At 43.1% G+C, this 16931-nt stretch overlaps 1 protein-coding gene across 1 annotated transcript in view; it reads right to left on the bottom strand.

The window, feature by feature from the left end:
• Window positions 1-327: 327 nt before the first annotated feature.
• LOC118384295 (sarcoplasmic/endoplasmic reticulum calcium ATPase 1-like) overlaps window positions 328-16931 on the bottom strand; it is a 29392-nt gene continuing 12788 nt past the window's right edge. Inside the window, exons 7-25 of the mRNA XM_052518453.1 lie at window positions 16695-16775; window positions 16122-16207; window positions 15697-15852; window positions 14528-14669; window positions 14095-14261; window positions 10339-10427; window positions 10149-10251; window positions 9637-9768; window positions 9237-9362; window positions 8844-9062; window positions 8560-8671; window positions 8110-8333; window positions 7695-7915; window positions 7228-7430; window positions 4269-4354; window positions 3261-3394; window positions 2401-2518; window positions 1673-1790; window positions 328-683 (exon numbers count right to left, since the gene is read on the bottom strand). Of these exons, the coding sequence (XP_052374413.1) occupies window positions 646-683; window positions 1673-1790; window positions 2401-2518; window positions 3261-3394; window positions 4269-4354; window positions 7228-7430; window positions 7695-7915; window positions 8110-8333; window positions 8560-8671; window positions 8844-9062; window positions 9237-9362; window positions 9637-9768; window positions 10149-10251; window positions 10339-10427; window positions 14095-14261; window positions 14528-14669; window positions 15697-15852; window positions 16122-16207; window positions 16695-16775 (2555 nt within the window). The 3' untranslated portion in view covers window positions 328-645. The remainder of the gene's footprint in view (window positions 684-1672; window positions 1791-2400; window positions 2519-3260; window positions 3395-4268; window positions 4355-7227; window positions 7431-7694; window positions 7916-8109; window positions 8334-8559; window positions 8672-8843; window positions 9063-9236; window positions 9363-9636; window positions 9769-10148; window positions 10252-10338; window positions 10428-14094; window positions 14262-14527; window positions 14670-15696; window positions 15853-16121; window positions 16208-16694; window positions 16776-16931) is intronic.

Below are 16931 nucleotides of genomic sequence, written 5' to 3'. Positions count from 1 at the left end.
AATTAAAACCACTGAAGAGGTGTAAGATCAATCCATCCAGTATAGAGGACCTAGCCACCTGCCAAACGTTCTGGCGCTCATTGGGCATCAGGAGTATGAATGCACATTATCTGGAGACAAAGCGCGCAGAGGCATGCTAACAGGGCTATTCCTCCCCCCTCCAACCAAGCTTTCACATGCCCAGTCTGCAGCCGCAGCTGTAAAACCATGATTGATCTCCACAGCCACCAAAGGACTCCAAAGTAAAGGAGAAGATGCTTCTCCTCAACCGTAAGTAAGTGAGATACTGGGAATAAAACCAAAACCAATTAACCAGCCAGACTCGCATTCTCTTTTAATACAGTTTTATTTTTTAAGAATAGTCAGAATAATTTGAATATATTGTTCATGTTCATAACGCTTACCTATATATATTAACTTTATTTCAATACATACACAAAGGAAAAAAGTGTTTATTTGCACGTTTTTTTTTCTCTTTTTCTGTTTTTATAATTTTTTTCTGGTGGCTTTTGTATGTTTCATTCTTTGAGCTTGTCAACAAAAAAAATCTCACTTCTAGTGACGGTCTGCGCTCTCGTTTCTGGGAAGCACTTCCACCGTTTTCTCTTCTCATTCTTTTCTCTCCTTTATACGCCTCGTGTTCTTTTAGTCCCACTTCTTGCTTACTAGATTGTCATCAGCAACTGCATGGGAAAGAAAATGGCTGTCATTTTCAGGGTATTGGCAACCGGATGAGGTAGGACAAGACTCAAGTCCAAAATTTTGCACTAGTCCCCAGGGATCAATTTGGAGGATAGGTATAAGCAATATGGTGAACATTCCAACCCAGCCTAAAAATGACCATATTTTGAATAATTACAACCCTTTTAGATCTACATGAAGTACTATTGATTGATGTGGAGTTGGGCATGCATCTATTATTCTGGCCATTTTAGTTATATATTAGTACGGCTCAATTTACGTTATCCAACACTTATATACTCAACACCAAATATAGGTGGTTCTGTAGAGCATGGCGCTTCCAAAGGCAGGATTGTGAATTCCCAGAAGCCACCTACATAAAATGTGTGTACGCATGACCAAGTTGTTTTGGATAAGTGTCCGCTAAATGATACCAATATTCAAAATTTAAAAAACAGACTTTTCCATACATAGGCTACTTACTGTATGTTGACTGTAGTTAAATGTTAATATTGGAGATGTTTTATATTAACAAGTTAAAACTGCAATGGCTAACCTTATCCCCAAGCATGAATTACTACCTAAATGTGACATTATACATTATAGCCATAAAATGAGACAAAACTTTAAGCGGTATGGGGATACATAGAAACCTGTAGGAAGACACTCACACATTAGACTTTAGTGAAAACATGTAAGAGTGGGTATTATATATTATCAGTGTAAATTCAGTGTTGACACCATCTGGACACAAAATACAAAACCATTGATTCATAAACAAAGTGAAAACTTTGTAAGGGCACAGCCTCTGTGTTCACTGTAAACAATGCGCCGGAAGTTGCACAGAAATCTCACAACATTCAGGTTTCCACTCGCAAAACCTGAAATTTGCCCAGGGCCCAAAATAGAGGGAACATTTCTGTGGATATTACAGGATATTATTACAAGGAATAATATAGATTTAATCGATAACAGATGTGTGTGTCCTTACCCTCCAGGTAATTGCGGGCCACAAACTTGAGGACCTCGTCAATGAGGATGACAGGGAAGGAGAGCTTGAGCACCACCATCCATTTCTCCACGTTCAAGTGGGTCAACTTAAAGATCATCTGCAGCGGAGAGGACAGGCACATTTCAGACACGTATCACATACTAGTACTTAGTTATCACGTACTTTTTAGTGATCACATACTCTTGCGGCTAGATTCAATCCGATCGGCCCTTTTATGCTATGCACCTTTTGAAAAGCAATGTTTCCGTGTTTGCGTAGGCCACTCATTGTAAACACTGCGTATGTCGGCTCAATCGGGGAAATTACCTTTAAATGTAAATCGCACTCTAACGTCCCAGATTGAATCTAGGCCTTACTCAGTTGTCAAATACTCTCACTCAGTTATCACTCTTAGGGCTCTATTCAATCTGTATCGCTGATTCATTACAGATGTATGTGATAGAAATGTTCAGGTTGAGCAGACATATGTAGCGTTTACCGTGAATCCGCCGATAACGCGGGGACATTGCCTTTCCATTTCAATCACGCTCTAACGCTGAATATCACAGTAAAGGGGGAGTGGATAACAATAATGTTTGACTGGGAGAGAGAGAGCGAGAAGCAGACAGAAGGCGAGAAAGAGAGTAAGACAAAGAGAGGTGGATGTAGGGTCAAAACTAGTGGTCCTTGGAGCCGGAGGGTTGTGGTGCGAGGTCAGGCAGACTCACGGGCATGGGGTCGACGTAAATGATCACGAAGTGGAGTGACATGGAGAGGGACATGGCTCCAACCAGCCACAGGTTGCTCCAGGGGGGCATGCGCAGCAGGGACTGGTTCTCAGACAAGCTGGGAGGGGGAAGGGGGGGATGGGGCGGAGGGGTTACGTAATCATCGCTGGCTAAACACTGTGTGTGCGCGGGCGCACTGAGATGTTTAGATCCTTCTTGAAATGTACGTTTGATTTGTGGATCCAAATAAAGTATTTAAAATGTGTGTGTTTATACGCTGTTATCCACAGAGGTGTGTGTGCCAAGAGGTGTGCACAGAAGCATGTGGGGATCTGAGATGACATGGTGAGGGATGGAGGATAATGTTTGTTCTGCACGTTTAATCTAAAGTTACTCTTCCAATGTCTTTGGGGTTACACTACACTTTCAACGTTATAGCTACTTTTGGGATTGGGCTTTCATATCGTACTCTTGATACTCTGTGTTTTAGAAACGCACTGTTATAGAAGTGCTATAATTTAAACGTAAACAAGGTGTTTTATATAACTTTACTGTTCATGTTCCACCTCTAAATTGATATACTGTGTGTGTATCAAGAATTACAGTGCTAACAAACTACCAATGTTGCTAATTCTGAGGACCCAGATTAAACCTACTCCTGTCCTGCACTACAAAGCATGTCAAATGGATAATCTCCATTGAAAGTGCTGTTTTAGTCAAGGAGTAATCTGGGACTGGGAAACGGGCCTTTAATGTTATGCCTAATTGAATCTAGCATTTCTACCATGAATCTTCAAACATTGCTTTATATTGAACCAGGCAGAAACCAAAGTTGCTTCTAGCTCTATTTGCAGTCTGACCTATTGAGGGCATTGCACATCTCGATGGTGACCAACACAGACAGGGCCATTGTCATGGGCGGAGCAGCCTCAAACACCTCACAGTGGACGCCGACAAAGTCCTCGTTTTCCTCGTGGCACTGCATGAAGTGGGACTGAGGAGAAAAATCCAAAATTAGGATGGAACCATTTACTGGATTATCACAATCATTCAACTGTACATTTTTGCTAAGTAAGAAGTTTACATGTAGATCCTAGGTAGACCCTACACCTAAGATGAAAAATCTCCAAGATTGATGATGATCATGATGAAGGTCTATGACCTTTAATGTATTTTAAATGAGGATCTCTTGATGATAATTATGGTTTTAGACCAATGACCAATGAATTTGGAACTGCAGTGGCACTTTTGTACTTTGTACGGTTTCTTGAATTATTTGGTGAAGCCAAAAACAAATCTTTACATTGTGTCCAGTTTTAAAAATTCTATAAAAAAAACAATAGTTGATATCTGATACAGTTAGTATCTGATATTAGTATCTGATACAGGTGGAGACCACTCCCTGTTCTACAGAGTGGGACAGCCCAAATGGCACCCAATTTCCCATAGTGCACTACTTTTGACCCGAGCCCTATGGGCCCTATATAGGGAATAGGGTGCCTTTTGGGACGCAGATTCTGCTCTACTCACCGGACTACGTTTTTGCTGAATGACTCATTTAAATATAAGTCCTAGGTAGCCCGTACCCCCCACGATTGTATAGGATTAATTTTTTTAAAGATATATATATTCAGATCTACGTGGAGAGCAATGAGCTAGGCCTAGGGTTCCAATTTTGGATTGGTGATGCTACCAAAGATGTTGGATTTTAAGATGAACGACTCAAGCCGTTTACCATTGTCTGCTTACGGGGGTGCCTCTCCCATAGACACCAATGAGATAGCAGTCTGCTTAGTTCATTGACTTCCATTGAAAGAAAAATGTGGGAGGTCTTGCCCTCCTCTTCCGTATCTGATGCTGCTACTCACCAGCTGATAGAAAGACACACCAGGGCCGTCCTCGCTGTAGAGGAACCACCAGGCCGCAGCAGCAACGGTGGCAGCACCGACGTAGCCTGGAACACACACCACAGGAAGTCAGGTAACATTGATCTCAATTATAATTGGTCCTATTTGATTTCCATTTTCTGTTGGAAGTATCGAGATGAGATGATGACAATCTTTGTTGTTTACTTGTGTGAAAATTTGCTTTGCATCACTTTTTCATTCAATTTTTTTGATCTACTGTGTTCCTTTATCACGAGGATGTTCAGAAACAGTATAACATGAATTTGATCATTGCTTTGGCTTCAGTTTGTGTCCCACCACCATGCCAATAAAGCACTGCTCAATTTGAATGTGGTGTTGTAGAGAGGGGGGTGTCTACGCTGTGCGCCAGTGGAGGCTCCTCAGAGGAGGAAGGGGTGTTTTTTTGTTGTGAAACAGTTATCCTTTTTAGATAAACTCTACTAAATATACACGACACCAAATAATGGATTAAAGGTCTACAGTAGCCTCAACAGTACTCTGTAGGGTAGCACCATGGTGTAGCTGTAGGACAGATAGTTTCCGCCGTCCTCTGACATGTTTTCCACCCAATCGAAGGATCAGAGAATGAATCTAGTACTGAAAGCATAAGCTACAGCTAGCTAGCACTGCAGTGCATAGAATGGGGTGAGTAGTTAACTCCGAGAGAGAACAACAATAGCTGAACATTTTTGAAGCGAGCTAGCTATATTTCATTGTGTTTCTTTTCACTTAGCTAGTGAATGCAGCTAGCTAGTTTAGCCTACTGAAATACCCGGCTCAAACAGAAAGTAATGCTATGTTGAATTTCATAAAAACTAAAAATAGTGAAATGTAAAAAAAAAACGAGTTATCCTCTTTAGATATAAACTACTAAATATATTCACGTCACCAAATAATTGATTCAAATGCACTGTTTTCAATGAAGGTCTACAATAGACTCAACAATAAGCTACAGCTAACTAGCACTGCAATGCATAAAAGTGTGGTGAGTAGCTGACTCAAAGAGAGAGAACGACAATAGTTGAACAGTTTTGAACAAATTCATTTCTTCAAAAATGAAGGTGAAGCGAGAGAGAGAGAGAAAGCTAGCTATATTTCGTTGCATATTTTTTTTCACTTCCACTTACTTAGCTAGTGAATGAAGCTAATTACTTTAGCCTACTCAAACACCCGGCTCAAACAGAAAAGGATGCTATGTTAGCTAGCTAGCTTTGGGTATCCAACACTTGAACTCTTCTAAGTTAAGGTAAGCTTTTGGTTTTATAAATGTATTGCCACTGGAGCCCCCACCAGTGCAATGGCTAAACTGCTTGCTGACTGTACTCTGTGATTGTAGCGGGTTTACTAATGCGTTAGTTCTAGTAGCTATGTTGACTATGACATTAGATGATATGGTGACAACGATGTAGGCTGTGTGTAGTGGCTATGATATGAAGGCTTGGCTTGGAAAGTTTTTTTTCGCCTGGTCACAGACAACTGATGTGTTGTGCACTGAAGTCCACAAGCGAAGAGAACTGTGAAAGGAGGTCGATCACGTAGATGCGAGAAGGATATATACTACAAGAAAAGTAATCATGCTGTTTGTATGTGGCTGCTATGAAAGTGAACTGTGTTTGTGTGTAATCAGGGGTATATTCATTCCGCCGATTCTGTTAAAACGTTTCTTAAACAGAAGCAAACGTACATAAAATGGGGACAAACGTACCTGAATTTGTCCAAGAGAAACTCTTGTTTGTAACTGTTGGATTAATGATTAAACCCTAGATCAGATAGATTGCAGGCAAGAGTGTGCAAGGCGGTATTGAATATGTCACTGTCTGTCACCTTGATTACTCAAATTTCTCTCGACCTCTGCAACTACATTGTAAACTTTCATTCATAGGCTAGGATGTAGAAATCTAATGATGGGTACAGGGAAAATGTGAGTATCATGCAGTAGCCTAAACCTATCAATGTTACATTGAGCTGAGGGAATGGAATATTAATGACAGTTATCCAATATGCTGTAATAGAAATAAAGCCATGCTCGTTAAAAAAAAAAAACATCGTCCTCCCTCATCTTAAATGGCACCGACCAAAACTGCTGTACGCCCAGTCGGTGAGGGTTGAAAGCTCTAAGCGTTTGACGTTGGGTCAGGGTTGTATTTAGATTTACGACTGAGCCAGGGATAGTTCAGGGTTAGAGAGTCAGACATAGCTTCATGAGATAGAATTAGGTCAGAGATGGATAGTGAGCATAGCGTCTATGTTGAACCTGGAACATGACTCTGTTCCAATATCCACACTAGCGTACTACATAAGCCCCATGTATAACTACTGCTAACAGGTCCCATGTGGCTCAGTTGGCAGAGCATGGCGCCTTGCAACGCCAAGGTTGTGGGTTTGATTCCCACGGGGGACAGGTATGAAAAATACGTTTCTCTGGTTAAGAGCATATGCTAAATTACTCAATTTTGTTTGTTCATGTAAAAAAATGTGTTATTTGACCTGATCTTGTTTGTTACACTTGGAAGATCTGATTACAATCAGATCACAAGGACTCTTTTAATCGTCTACACCTGTCTAAAAACGTGGGCACAATTTAGAATGTGGACAAAGGCTGCATGTTAGCACCAGGGATAGACGGGGCTTTAGACACAATATCCACCATAGCATACTATTTAGAGACAACATCCACACTATCAAACTACTTAGAATGAGGCAATGTATTGGTCATGCATTCACAGTGGTATTCTAGTGACCCCAACGGTTGTTGAAGGAACATGAGAGGAGGAAAGCATAATGGCCAGTGCATTTGTAATGGTTTTGTTTTGTATTTAGTGTTTTTGATGTGTTCCTGACTTCCCAGAATACATTTCCATGCAAATGGACAATAAAAATGCTGTCATATTATATGGTATGGTATCTTATCCTATCGTACCTCCGATGGCGAGGTATCTGAAGAACAGCCATCCAGAGATGAGGGGCTCCTTGGGGGAGCGGGGAAGCTTGCCCATGATGTCCAGGTCAGGGGGGTTGAAGCCCAGGGCAGTGGCAGGAAGACCATCAGTCACCAGGTTGACCCACAGCAGCTGGACAGGGATCAGAGCCTCGGGCAGACCCAGGGCAGCGGTCAGGAAGATACTGAGAGAGATGGATGAGGAGAGCGAGGGAAAGAAAGAGAAAACAAAGAAAGGAGAAGAGTATGTTTTTGGCTAGAACGGTGTGTGGCAGTCATATTGATGTTCTTGCTCACGGTGGTGCCTTGACAGCCAATACAGGAGCGTGACCAAGTAGTTAGGCTGCTACTACAGTGAATCTGTCTTCCGTCTGGATTGGCGTTCAACCACGGTTATGTCTCTCGCGATGGGGTCACGATGCGGTCACTTCAACCCCCCGAACACTCACCAGACGACCTCACCAACGTTGGAGGAGATTAGGTAACGGATGAACTGCTTCATGTTGTTGTAAATGGCTCTGCCCTCCTCGACAGCTGCCACGATGGAAGAGAAGTTGTCATCAGCCAGGACCATCTCAGAGGCAGACTTGGCAACGGCAGTGCCAGAGCCCATGGCGATGCCGATCTCGGCCTTCTTCAGGGCGGGGGCATCGTTCACTCCATCTCCGGTCTGGTGGAGGAAGCGAGAAAGAAGGAAGGAAAGAGAAGGTAGAGAAGGAGGACGACTGTTAGTGATGTGTTCTGTTATGGTGTGAATCGTATTTCCGCACATATTCCTTTTTTTTGTGTAAATTGGATGGTTGTACAATAAGCTTTTGAGTTTTGAATAGGAGTGTCTCCTCTGTTCCCGTTCCCTCCTCTCACCATGGCGGTGATCTCGTCGAAGCCTTGCAGGAACTCGACGATCTTGGACTTGTGAGAGGGCTCAACGCGGGCATAGCAGCAGGCCTTGCGGACGGCTTTTTTTTGCTCGTGGAGGGACAGATCGTCAAACTCACGGCCAGTGAAGGCTCGGCCAGTAGTGTCCTCATCCTCGGTGAAGATGCCAATACGACGGCAGATAGCCACGGCGGTTCCCTTGTTGTCACCTGGGAGGGAGAGAGAGAGAGAGTGAAGTATTGTATTGTTTGTTGTTTTTCTCTCAATTTATTTCAGTCCTCTCTGAGACCACCAGAGTGAAATATAATGGAGGAAAGACAACCAACGGAGAAGAGGTAGATGGATGGAAACAGTGGGAGTGATAAAGGTTTTCCAGAAATCCTGGTAAGAGGATTCTTGGAAAAGCACCAGATTTTTGCAGTCCAGCATACTGACCAGTAATCATGATGACGCGGATGCCAGCAGCCCTGCACAGCTCGATAGCTCCAATGACCTCCTTACGAGGGGGGTCAAGCATGCCCACGCAGCCCACGAAGGTAAGGTCAGTCTGAGGACCACAGACAGAGAGAGAGAGAGAGAGAGAGAGAGAGAGAGAGACTTCGGATGAATTTAGAAATTCTAGTAGTACTGTTTGTATTTACCTAGTAGCTCAGGAACCCCTTTCTTTACCTAGAAATTAATACAGTAGGTACTTAAACCCCCCTTCTCTCCTTTCTCACCTCGTAGTCGCCGAACTTGGTGGCGTCTTCGAGGTTCATCTCTTCCATGCGGAGGGGTGTGTCGCGGGTGGCCAGTGCCAGGCAACGCAGGGTGTCACGGCCGGTACCCCACTCCTTGATCACAGCCATGATCTTGTTCTTGACAGGCTCGGACAGGGGCATGCGGGTAGTGCCAACGCGCACGTATGCACACCTCTCAATAACACCCTCGGGAGCGCCCTAGGGAGAGGGTGACGGAGGGAGGGAGAGAGAGAGCGGTCAGGACTCAAGGAGCATTTTGGAACTTCAATGAACAATCACTGCAAGATTGCTATAGAGATTATTGACATGACAACGTCACCGGGACCTTTACTCTGAGCATTTCCATGGAGACTGTTGACGGTGTTCTCTCACCTTGACGAACATCTTGTTGCCGACAGCGGACTTAGAGGACTTGGCTGGGGAGCAGAACACTGACATGGACTTCCTGTCTCTGGAGAACTCCAGGGTGAACTCCTTCTTCATCAGCTGCTTGATCACCTGGGAGAGAGACGGAGAGGACATGGGTTAGAGAGGGAGGGAGGAGAGGGTTTAGAAATGGAGGCAGGCGTTAGAGAGGGAGAAACGGGAGGTAGGCTGGAGAGGGGAGGGAGGGAGGAACGAGAGGGATGAGATGGGGAGTAGGGGAAGTAGGGGAAGAGGGGAGCCAGATGGAAAAGAGGGAGGTGAGAGAGGGTGGACTGGAGAGAGGGCAGAAAGGGGGAGGAAAGGAGGGGTAGAGGAAAGGTGGAGGGAGGGAGGAAGGAAGACTTACAGAACAACAGGCGTTGGCTCTGTCGGGCTTGGACAGGCCGCGCACTTCAGTGTTGAACACGTTCATCTTCTCAACCAGGCAGCACAGAGCGGTCTCAGTGGCCTCGCCCACCTTCTCATAGATACCCTTAGACTGCAGGAGAGAGGGAGAGGAGAAAGACACTATCAAATCTGGGCTAGACTAATAAACTTATCAGATCTGGGCCAGACTAATACACATATCAGATCTGGGCTAGACTAATACACATATCAGATCTGGGCTAGACTAATACACATATCAGATCTGGGCTAGACTAATACACATATCAGATCTGGGCTAGACTAATACACATATCAGATCTGGGCTAGACTAATACACATATCAGATCTGGGCTAGACTAATACACATACCAGATCCATAAAATAACAGCCACACATATACAGATACTGAGTGCTGACAAAGTACCACGCACACACACGCACGCACGCACCCAAACTCACAGACACACACACAGATAGAAAGCTTCTCCTTACATCGTTGTAGTCCAGAGAGGAGTCATTGCACAGAGCACAGATGGTGGACAGCTCCACCAAGCCATCATACTGGCCACACTTCACTAACGCACCGTTCTTAGTACTGAGAGAGAGATGGAGAAGACAGTAAGTAGGTGTGTGAGTGTGTGTGTGTGAGTGTGAGTGTGTGCCCATGTCCAGCTATACTCACACTTCTCCCTCGGGGGTGTACTTGGAACCGGAGATGTCGAAAGAACCCAGAGAAACGCTGTCTCCCTCCACTTTGTCAATGATGAACATCTGGAACCACACCACAAAGACACAACACACACTACTTAACTATGCACTTTAAAAAAGCCAACTGATCAAATGTCTTAATCAGCGTTATTTTGTGAGTTGGGTGGACTTTATTTTGTGAGTTGGGTGGACAATAAATGGATATAACGTGTGCGTGAGTAATTTTTGGAGTAAAATGACAAATTAATGTTTACCTTAGGGAGGCAACAATGTATGTTGGGTCTGCTGCAGTATGTGGCAAATGTTGAGCATACTCACAATCCTATTGCAGTTGGCTGCCTTACAATTGTACGTTGAATCAACAGACTATAATTGAGGTGAGCTGAATTTAAACAAGCTTGATGAGTAAAATGACAAAATGTATGTTTGCTCAAAAGTACTGAAAACGAGAGCCATCATTATCCTATTTTCCAGCATGCTTTATTGCAGTTTTGACTTTTTCAATACCCGTGTTTTTGCTTTCAGAAAGCATTCATACCCCTTGACTTATTCCACTTTTTGTTGTTACAGCCTGAATTCAAAATGGATTAAATTGATTTATTTTCTACACAGAAGACCCCATAATGACAAAGTGAAAACATGTTTGTAGACATTTTTGTTTTCGTCAATTTCGCACTATAGCATTTTCCAGCCCTAACGCCAGATTCTAACATCAGCTCACTTTACGTTCTAGTGGGAGGGGTGGCCGTATTTGAGGTGTGTCCTTAAAAACACGCGCAAAAGTGACCATTTCATGCAGTGCTAATGGGAAGTTTTAAGACTCACAAAAAGCAGGTCTTTGCAGTTGATAATTGCATGGATTTTGAGAGCAGAAGTGCAGCCTATCCAGCCGTGACGCACAGTGAGTGCCCGTGGAAGAGAGATGTGATTTTATGCCGCTGAATCTAGTATTTAGAAACAAACTATTGGTTTCTCTCCATTTCGTTTAAATGAGAACCAAGCATAGCCTACCCTTCCCTTAATCAAGGCTGGTTAAGCACCATCACATAGGTGCATCTTTTTAGCCTGGCCATTAGCCAACTATCTTGTGAATAAGTTTAGAGGTTTTTGCCCTCATGCTTTTTTCATTAGCTAGTCAAAATTCACATACCTACATACTTCATTTCGCTTGTTTGAGTAGGCTATCCATCCCCATTTTCAAAGAGCGCTCCTCACCCAAATAACGTTACCAACGACACCCGCGTTCCTTCAAACTATTCAATCCTCCTATAATACCATATCAATGCTGTATTTTTTTTCAGAATCTGACATAGGACATATAGGCAACGATACAATTGACAGGAGTCTAGTTTGTATATAGACGTGCGAAAGTGACGCGTAAAATCATTTAGACGTACCTGTGCAAACATGCCAAGGCATGAGATACGCAATTTATGATATCAAGCTTCTGACCCGATCCTTTAAAAAAATATATTGTTGTTGGTTTAAAAAGCAGGTTGATTGTGTTTCGTTTAATTTGATTTGAAAAACAAACTTATTAGAAATATTCACATCCATGGGTTTATGGTGATGAAGTAAACTGCTACATGGCTCAAATGCAACGCAAATTTAGTCTGCTATTTCCGGGGTGCAAATATGATCTGTAGATGGTTCCATAATGTTTATAAACATGACATTTGCCAGTAGTATATTGGTGTGGACATTTCCCCTTTCTCTTTATATTTGATATTTATCCAGCACCTGTGAAAAGTTTGGATGTGCATAAAACCCTCCATAGTCTAAGATGTATGTATTATTGCCCACAGGGAGCAATTATGGTGCCTGTAACTGTATTTAGACAGAGCCTGTTTAAAAGAAGTTGCCGTTTCGTTTTTATTAGAATTTGATTAAAATTATACAGTCTTTTTAGGCCTTATCAATAGCCTAGTGAATTTAATCTAGTTTATGACTACGAAGGCATGTCCATGTCCAGACTGAATTTATGGTAGGCCTAGAGCCCCTATAGCAGTGCAAACAATACATTTAACAATGTATTTCCATACTAAAGCAATGCAATGCTTATAACAGTTCGACTGCAAACATGTTTAACATATATTGCAAATATGGGGCAGGCTATTTAACAACATAGGTGATAATGGAGTAGCATTCGAATTGGAGTTGATAACAACGCAATACACAAAAGACTGTAAATACACAACTTGAAGCAACCACATATTTAGCCATGGATCACGTTCTGATTGGCCAGCAAGCCTCGACACACCAACAACTGGTTTATTTGTCAAAACGCGCCACCGCCAGCAACTGTGCCTATAATTATGGTGGTGAAAATAGCGCAAATATTTTTGACACACCCCTGAAACTATAGTGCTACTGTCAGTGCCTAGATTTACCACTGCGTTCGATTTGTTGAAATAGAGCCCATCAACTCCATTTCATGTATTTTTAAATTCAGTCTGTAACACAACAAAAATGTGGAAACAATCAAGGCCGTATGAACACTTTCTTAAGGCACTTATTGGTTGATTACATTGGTTGATTGGCTGATTACACAAATAACGTACACTGAGTGTACAAAACATGAGAAACACCTTCATAATGTTTAGTTGCACCCTCTTTTGCCCCCAGAACAGCCTCAAATTATTGGGCCATGGACTACAAGGTGTGGAACGCGTTCAACAGGGATGCTGGCCCATGTTGACTTCATTGCTTCCCACTGTGTCAAGTTGGCTGTACAGTATGTCCTTTGGTTGGTGGATCGTGCTTGATGCACAGGGAAACGGTTGAGCGTGGAAAAAACAGCAGTGTTGCAGTTCTTTGACACTCAAACCAATGCGCCTGGCACCTACTACCAGACCCCGTTCAAAGGCACCACAATCTTTAGTCTTGCCCATTCACCCTCTGAATGGCTACACATACACAATCCATGTCTCGATTGACTCGAGGCTTAAAAATCCTTCTAAAAACCTTTTTTACTCCCCTTCATCTACACGGATTGACGTGGATTTAACAGGTGACATCAATAAGGGATCATAGCTTTCATACTGGATTCACCTGGTCCTTGTTCCTAATGTTTTTCAGAAACTAATCCAATCGGTTAGTAGTTGGACGTTTTGCACTGAGCCGTTACTGAGCCGTTACCCGTTACTGTCTGTTCCAGTGTATATGATTTAGGTCGTCTCATTAATCAGTCTTCCCTTCCACGGCAGTCATTATCAATGCAGGCTGCAGGTGAATAAAAGTTCCAATTGCTGGATATCCTCACTTTGGATTCCAATAGGAATTACACATCACTTTGCAAGTCAGCATTGAGGTTTGAATCAATGTAAAATTGTAAGGCAACCAGCTGCAATAGGATTATGTGTTTCCTCAACATTTGATCAACCCATTACACATATTTTTTTTTACAGTGTGTTGGATCTCTGATGTGTTTGTTTGTGTGTGTGTGTGTGTGTTAGAAGCACAGCGCACATGTGCATTTGTGTTTGTACGGCGCGTGTGTGTGCTTGTGCGGCGTGTGTGTGTGCTTGTGCGGCGTGTGTGTGTGTTTGTGCGGCGTGTGTGTGTTTGTACGGCGTGTGTGTGTTTGTGCGGCGTGTGTGTGTGTTTGTACGGCGTGTGTGTTTGTGCGGCGTGTGTGTTTGTGCGGCGTGTGTGTGTGTGTTTGTACGGTGTGTGTGTTTGTGCGGCGTGTGTGTGTGTGTGTGTTTGTGCGGGGTGTGTGTGTACCCACCTTGGTGACACACATCTGGTTAGTGGTGAGGGTGCCAGTCTTGTCGGAGCAGATGACGGAGGTGCAGCCCAGGGTCTCCACAGAGGGCAGGGAGCGGACGATGGCGTTCTTCTTGGCCATACGGCGGGTTCCTAGAGCCAGGCAGGTGGTGATCACAGCGGGCAGACCTGGGAGGGAGAGACAGAGGGGAGAAGGGGGACAGATGGTAGAGAGCGAGGGGAAAAGAGTGTTATTAGTTATACAGTAAACCATGTTCATGTTCTTGTGAATTGAAACCTCTCTTGAGACCTGAAGACATGCATTCGTTTTGCTACATAGGCTTTAGCCCAGGTTAACACAGTCTTGAGGGTGATTGGTTGATTGACTTTTGTCCACTTTACTTTGACCCATCTAGACTTTTTAGATTAGTGCTCGTCCAGTATCAGTTGCTCACCCTCAGGAATGGCAGCCACAGCCAGGGCCACAGCGATCTTGAAGTAGTAGACGGCCCCGCGGATCCAGGAGCCTCCATGGACAGGGTCATTGAAGTGGCCAATGTTGATCATCCACACGGCAACACAGATCAGGGAGATGACCTGTTATGGAATAGACAACCGCAGGTTGTCAGATAAACCCTGGTTTAAAAATATATATAATACAATTGTCATCATTGCACTATTGGTTTCCTTACATTCTAAGTCTATGGACAAGGTATGACTTTTGTAATGTCATTTTGTAATTTGGGTGAAATATCCCTTTCAGATGTATCAAATCAAAACGGGTAAAAATTGGCTACTTGACCATTTTAAGGCCATGGGGAAACTCATCTTGTCAAGTTGCAACAACTAAAGTGTAGTGTAGTAGAATTGTAGTAGTAGTAGTGTAGTAGAATTGTATTAGTAGTAGTAGTAGTAGTAGTGTAGTAGAATTGTAGTAGTAGTAGTAGTGTAGCAGCAGTAGTAGTAGTGTATTAATAGTAGTGAAGTAGTAGTAGTAGTAGCTGTAGTAGTAGTAGTGTAGTAGTAGTAGTAGTGTATTAATAGTAGTGGAGTAGTAGTAGTAGTAGTGTAGCAGCTGTAGTAGTAGTAGTGTAGCAGCAGTAGTAGCAGTGTAGTAGTAGTAGTAGTATAGCAGCTGTAATAGTAGTGTAGTAGTAGTAGTACGAGTAGTAGTATAGCAGCAGTCGTAGTAATGTAGTAGCAGTGTAGTAGTAGTAGTAGTAGTGTAGCAGTAGTAGTGTAGTAGTAGTATTAGTAGTGTAGCAGCAGTAGTAGTAGTAGTAGTGTAGCAGTAGTAGTAGTAGTGTAGCAGTAGTAGTGTAGTAGTAGTATTAGTAGTGTAGCAGCAGTAGTAGTAGTAATGTAGTAGCAGTGTAGTAGTAGTGTAGTAGTAGTATTAGTAGTGTAGCAGCAGTAGTAGTAGTAGTAGTGTAGCAGTAGTAGTAGTAGTAGTGTTGCAGTAGTAGTGTAGTAGTAGTATTAGTAGTGTAGCAGCAGTAGTAGTAGTGTAGCAGTAGTAGTAGTAGTGTAGCAGTAGTAGTAGTAGTGTAGCAGCAGTAGTAGTAGTGTAGTAGTAGTAGTAGTAGTAGTGTAGTAGTATTATAGTAGTAGCTGTCTGTCTCACCTTGGAGAGCTGCTCTCCGAACTCGTCCAGTTTGGCCTGCAGGGGTGTCTTCTCCTGCTCTGTCGCAGCCATCTGGTCGCGGATCTTCCCAATCTCTGTAGAGACACCAGTTGCCACGGCTACGCCGATAGCCTTGCCTGATGCAATGTTGGTGCCCTTGAGGGATAGACAGAGGGAGCGAGATAAAGGGAGGGAGAGAGGGGGAGAAGGGGAGACAGAAAGAGAGAGGGGAGAAGGAGATAGTGGAAAGAGTGAGAGTGAGAGGGGGAAAGAGGGAGCGGTCAATGAATGGCTGTAAGGGTGGAGGAGATGGAGAGTAGAAGAGGGCAGGAGTGTGGAAAATTACAGTTAGATTGATGGAAAGATTCTGAGATGGAGGAATAGAAAGAAAGATAGATGGATAAATATATAGGAGAGTCCCTCACAGAGAAGAGCATGTTCTTCTTGTCCTGGTTGACAGCTCTCATGTCTGGGACGGCATCGGTGTGCTTGATCACACTGACAGACTCACCTGAGCGAGGTGAGAGACAGAGAGGCAGATAGAGTGAGAGAGTTTTACATCAAAAATGTTTTACATGTATTTATAATAGGGCTGTCAAAAGATGAAACACATTTAATCAAGTTAACTCTCAGGATGTTATTGCAAATTCCAAGTCTAATTTTAAAAAATTCATACAAAAAAAACATTGCAAGAATATTGACGTCTTGATTTTGTCTAAAATAATGGTTCAAATTGAGAAAGCGCACTTTACTGAACCTCAATGTCAACTTGTTTTTACATGGCATTGTAGATTTTAGCTGTATATATCATGTATTTGGGATGTTTTCAGTGTATTTTCAATGCTTTCAGACAACGCGGGGGGAAAAAACGAGTGCACTAGAAATGACAAAAAGGGAACTCGAGTTAACTGATTAACTCTGTCAGCCCTCATTTCTTTTTTATTGTGGTCTTGTAAAGAAGGCTACGACTGACAGTCAGAGTTGATAATATCACTCACCGGTGAGGATGGACTGGTCAACCCGCAGAGTAGTAGAGTTTATTTTGATGAGTCTGATGTCAGCGGGGACTTTGTCACCAACTGGGAAAGAAAGAACAAACAATACACAATGTTAGCTCATAGTAGCTGTCTCAACTTCACACACACACACACACACACACACACACACACACACACACACACACACACACACACACACACACACACACACACACACACACACACACACACACACAC

Source organism: Oncorhynchus keta, chromosome 5 (genome assembly GCF_023373465.1).
Source record: "Oncorhynchus keta strain PuntledgeMale-10-30-2019 chromosome 5, Oket_V2, whole genome shotgun sequence".
Lineage (NCBI taxonomy): Eukaryota > Metazoa > Chordata > Actinopteri > Salmoniformes > Salmonidae > Oncorhynchus > Oncorhynchus keta.
This window is presented reverse-complemented; position numbering and strand designations above follow the sequence as displayed.